This window comes from Arachis stenosperma, chromosome 2, assembly GCF_014773155.1.
Source record: "Arachis stenosperma cultivar V10309 chromosome 2, arast.V10309.gnm1.PFL2, whole genome shotgun sequence".
Classification (NCBI taxonomy): domain Eukaryota; kingdom Viridiplantae; phylum Streptophyta; class Magnoliopsida; order Fabales; family Fabaceae; genus Arachis; species Arachis stenosperma.
The window spans coordinates 101115778-101121151 of record NC_080378.1 but is presented as its reverse complement, the minus strand read 5'-3'; the positions used below and the strand labels follow the sequence as shown (position 1 = coordinate 101121151).

At 29.3% G+C, this 5374-nt stretch overlaps 1 protein-coding gene across 1 annotated transcript; it reads left to right on the top strand.

Moving 5' to 3' along the window:
• Positions 1 to 710: 710 nt before the first annotated feature.
• On the top strand, positions 711 to 3867 carry LOC130961550 (E3 ubiquitin-protein ligase AIRP2-like). The gene is made up of 5 exons (XM_057887487.1): positions 711 to 1009; positions 2353 to 2503; positions 2650 to 2716; positions 2830 to 3064; positions 3393 to 3867. The coding sequence occupies exons 1-5, from the start codon at positions 945 to 947 to the stop codon at positions 3601 to 3603; spliced, it is 729 nt and encodes a 242-aa protein (XP_057743470.1). The 5' UTR covers positions 711 to 944; the 3' UTR covers positions 3604 to 3867.
• Positions 3868 to 5374: the final 1507 nt, after the last annotated feature.

Sequence of the window (5374 nt, the reverse complement as noted above, 5' to 3'; positions counted from 1 at the left end):
ATAATTAGGAAAATATAAATTTTTTCTTTTTAAAAAAACTTATCCAAACAATTTTAATATCTTGTTTTTTAAAAAAAATAAAAACAAAAAAAAAATTATGATACTTGATTTTTTATTTGAAGTCAATTTAAACCGATTCTAAGCGAGAATGAGAAGATACAAAATATGAAATCTAATGACAGGCTCCTTAATTAACGTTGTAAGATGGGATATTATCCTAAGTGACTTTATTAGATAACAAAATGTCTTACCTAGTTCTAGAAGCTTAGTGTCAATGTAGAAGGGCTTCTAAGACCAAGTATATTTTTTCCTTTTTCTAATGACCATGCCAAAAGAAAACACAAATGTGAGAGTTTTCTATTATTTTTTTTATAACCAACAATGAAATCTTTTGATTATTATTTTAGTAATTCTCTATAATTATATTCGCATAAATAATTAGCTACTGATCTTAGAATTTATTACTAAATCTTTTTCCTTTTAAAATATATAATTTTGGAAAGATTTCCACCAACACAAATCAAATTTTGCACTCTGTTATGATATGATATCTTTTTAAAGTGAAAAGAAGTTAATGGAAGGTATAATAAAATGAAATAATAAATAAATAAATAAATAAATAAGAATTGAAGTGGCGACTGGCGAGTGAAGTGGGGGATGTGTATAAAGGAGGGGGTGTTTACGTGTGCTCTAAGTCAAAACCTCGCAAAAATCTCCCACTACCTTTTTTTTTTCCTTCTTCTCTTTCATTCACTCTCGTTCATTCTATTCTTTTGTTCTCTCCTCAAACAAATTGATTATTGCTTCTAGGAGCGAGGAACAACAACCACCGCTCTTTGGATCGAAATTTCATCATGGGTTTTATTCTCTTCTGAGGAAAAAAGTGACAAAATTTCTGAATGATTCTATTGTAAATAGGATAAGGAAGAAGAAGAAGAAGAAGAATGGGAAAGTCTTTCAAGGATTCACTCAAAGCACTTGAAGCTGACATACACTTTGCAAATACTCTGTAATCTCTCTCTCTCTCTCTCTCTCCAAACATGAAACCAAGTTTTTTTTTAATTTTTTTTTATGAAAGTTGGGAATTTGGATAATATTTTAGTTTCAGAAAGTCTTGGTGTCTCAGTATGAAGATGAATTGCCGTTTTTTTCAAGTGGGTTATTATGGTTTGGAATTAAATTTTTTACTGTTAGCTCTGAACTCTGTTTTTCCAAGTTTTGTTCCGCTTTCCAGAGTTTGTTTTATTTTCTATTTTGTTTTTTCTTATTATGTTTCGAATTTGACCGGTTTTACATTTGTAAACTTTTTGTTTTATGTAATGCTATTGAATTCTGATTTTGGTTACTATTTTACCAAACATACCATTAATGTCAGAGATTCTGGACACTAGTTGTTTTAACTAGGTTGTTGTGGTTGAAATTTTTGTGGTGTTAATTTAACTCTAAATTCTGTTTTTTCTTTTTGGTTTGTTTGTCCAATTTTGCTTGTGTCCTTATCATCACAGAAATTGTTGTGTTGTTTTTGGTTTAAAAATTTTCAACAAACTCTGATGTTACACTTTCTATGAATAAGACATGAGAGTCGATGGTTGATTATAAAGAATGCAAAGAATATAGTGATAAGAAGATAAGCAACTGCAAGAGGGAGAGGAACAACAGAACAAGTGCAGAAGAATGTTATTCTTTTTGCTATGACTTTGGAATCAGTATCTTTAGCAAGATTTAGGTCCTAAATTCAAGAGAAACGGTTTTTTTTGTACTAATCTTTGTACACTGATCTGATTCACTCCCTCCTACTTTCGTGGGACCCAATTATTTGAGTTCAACATAGGTAGAGATGAGTGAGTTAGCTCCGTGTACAAAGAAAAGTGAGTACATCTATCTAACACTACACGAATTTTGGTATTCTTCAAGATTCTTCCGTGTGAAGTTTTGATTACTAAATTGCAATTTATGTTGTTTATTTTTCTGTTACTAGCAGGTGCTTTTGTGCAAAATGAAAGGGAACATCACTTTCACTTTGTATTTAAGAAAAATAAACGCATTTCCTAAAGTTCAGGTTTTAGTTGTATTTTTGTTATTATGATTCGTTTTTGGACATGAATGCTGAAATTCATAAGCTACACGAGGATTCATGCTGTCCTTATTAAGAATATAAGAGAGCTATATATATGAATTTGAATGATTATATGTGTTTGTTTCTGTCCACAAAAGTGTTAAACAAACATCCTAATAAGCTATGTAATTCTTGTATGGAGTGATCTTATTGATGGTTAATGTTCTTCCTGTGTTGCAATGCTTGTTTCATTATATATCTTTTAATCTGTCCTGCAAAACATGTTTTTGGTACAGAGCTTCTGATTATCCGAGAGAATATGATGGCGCCACCTTACAAATGAGATTGTCTTTTAGCCCGGCTGCCCAGTTTTTCCTTTTCTTAGTCCAGTGGACCGATTGTCAGCTCGCCGGGGCTTTAGGATTGCTAAGAATTCTCATATACAAGGTACATTTATACTCAACTCCTATCTTCTTTACCTTTGAAATTTGAGTAGAACCCTATAAACCATGTATTCCATTGTCTAATATGAGTGCATAGCAATGTTTTTATCATATTGTTGAGCTTATGATAAGGTTTTTGAAATGTCGCAGACATATGAAGATGGAAAGACAACCATGTCCATTTATGAAAGAAAAGCCAGTTTGAAGGAGTTCTATGGTAAGTGCATAGTCATATTGAAATATGGTCAATTTAGTTAGATTTTTTGCTTTTCTTCTACAGAGTTGTTTCACAATCCAACTGTGATTGTTTCCTACACTCTTTAACAACAGGGGTGATATTTCCTTCTTTATTACAACTTCAGAGAGGAATCACTGATGTAGAAGACAGGAAACAAAAAAATATATGTGCTACGAAGTATAGGCTGAGAGATTCGGCAGGAAAAGGAAAATTATCCGAGATTGATATCGAGAGAGAGGAAGAATGTGGTATTTGCTTGGAAGTAAACAGCATGGTTGTGTTGCCGAATTGCTACCATTCGATGTGTATGAAATGCTACCGAGACTGGTGAGCAACTAGAGACTGTTTTTGCTGTTATAAGTTAATATCATGATATAGTACATTGTCAACCCCAAACCTTGGTTGAAAATGGAGCCAATGATGGTGAAAATAACTTCTAATAATAAAGTGTTCATGAATAAAACACACCTAATAATTGTGGATTTGTTATGACTAAGAACATGTTTTAGGATACATTGTGATATGGTTAGGTTCATCCTGATGAAGATTTTTAATTTGGGCAGGAACATTAGGCCTCTAAGATTTTCCAAAGATATTTAATTGTCATTCATTAAGCCATTAATGTTGTCATTGGCAATTGATCTTCTTGTTCTAGGCACGCGCGATCGGCGTCTTGCCCTTTCTGCCGGGATAGCCTTAAAAGAGTGAACTCCGGCGACCTTTGGATATATATGAGCAACAAGGAAATAGATGACTTGGCTTCAATCAACAAGGAGAACTTAAAGAGGCTGTTTATGTACATTGATAAGTTACCTCTAGTTGTGCCAGCTCCTATGTTCATGACTTATCCTCCACATCGTTTCTGATTGAAATCCATTTCATAGTTTCAGATTTTGATTAGTAATATTTTTGGTTGTGGTGGAATTTTCCAAACTGTAAATACATGCTTACCTTCGTATAGTTAAATAACATTTTCACTCCATTCAAATTATGAGCAGTGTAGGTCGAAAAGTCCTCTTAGATTCATTTATGTTGAGATGTGTGTATTTGTATATCCCTAGGAACTGCAGATGAAGTTCACTTCTTACACACAATTCAAAGTTATTGTAGATAATAGATATTGATCATATTTTGATATTGATATTTCTCTCTCTCTTTTAATTTTCTGTCGAAAATATGCTGATAGAATTTGGTTTTTAAATATTTCGGTATAAAAAAGTTTAACAAGTGTATTCAATTGCATACCACGAATGCTAAAACGCTAGTAAAATTTATTATTTTTGGCCACTTGATAGTTAGTAATATTTGAAAATATAGGTTAAATGTATGTTGTTAAATTATTAAAATTAAAAAAATTAAATTATTGATGACTAAAAGTGTTAATAAAAAATAATAAATTTTATTAGTTCTTAAATTATTTTTATTATTATGTTAACAAAAATTATTATTTTTTTAATTTTTTTTATTTTTTATGATATCTTGATGGAAGTTTTATTTAAGGGTTTGTTGTCAATTAATAAATTGTATACACAAAACGAAATTTAAATTTTTGACACTTGTTTAAACGGACTAATAATTAAATCAATTAATCACTAGCTTAATCTAACTTGGTTATCATTATTTTTTAATCTATTTCATGAATGAAAACTAAAAAAAATGGATATCGTTAAAATATTTTAGTATATCGAAATCAAACTTGCCAAAAAATGATGTATGCAACAAAACTTGGATATGGATGATTTGATAGATTTTTTTTGGGAGAGTGTAACAATTTATATTTAAAATCTGAATATTTAAAAGATAAAATATTGTGACGGGTGTGGACTAAGGAGAAACAACGGGCTCTCTTCTCATAAGCCATAGGTTATGGATTGCGATAACTTTACAATTCAAAAGAGTGACCAATTTTTGACACAAAAACTCAGTCATAGACCAACAGAAAAGAAAACAAGAATTTATAAAAAGAGGTCAAATGTGTTTTTGGGTTTATTTAAAAAATATAATTTATTTATTCTTTTTTCTAATTGTTTTAACTTTATTTGAAAATCATAGACACAGAATTTTATGTTAAAGTCCTTTATTCATCTCGAAAAATATTTTGAATCAACAATTTTTAATAATTTTAGCCATCATTTGATCAATATAAATATTAAATTATTTTTAATAAATAAGTTTTACTAATTTATGTATATAAATTTTAAAAAAAGTGAGTACAAATTATATTAATTAATGTGTACAAATTTTGATAAATATAAATATAAATTATATATTTTTTGTATATAAAATTTCTATAAATATAAATACAAATTATTAATGACTAGATATTAACAAAAAATAATAATATTTACAGAACATGTAATATTACTATTGCTAATTCATTTCTAGTTAAATAGGTGGAAACTCAGGTGCAGTCAATCTTTCGTTACATAATTTGACTCATCTAACGAGCTATCAACTTCACGTGAAGTCGACTGCATTTGAATTTTTACTATTTTTTATTATTATTATTTTTAGTATCAAAATTTTGTAAAGAAGATAAAAATAAATAAATATGATTTTATTAAAATTAGAAAATATTAAAATTAAAAACAAAAAAAATAAAGATGCAAATTCTATTTAAGCCCCACAGGAAAGGAC

Coding starts and splice junctions, on each gene's coding strand:
- LOC130961550 (XM_057887487.1), top strand. CDS start 945: ATGGGAAAGTCTTTCAAGGATTCACTCAAAGCACTTGAAGCTGACATA. Junction 2,717..2,829: donor CAGTTTGAAGGAGTTCTATG/GTAAGTGCATAG, acceptor CTTTAACAACAG/GGGTGATATTTCCTTCTTTA. Junction 3,065..3,392: donor ATGAAATGCTACCGAGACTG/GTGAGCAACTAG, acceptor TTCTTGTTCTAG/GCACGCGCGATCGGCGTCTT.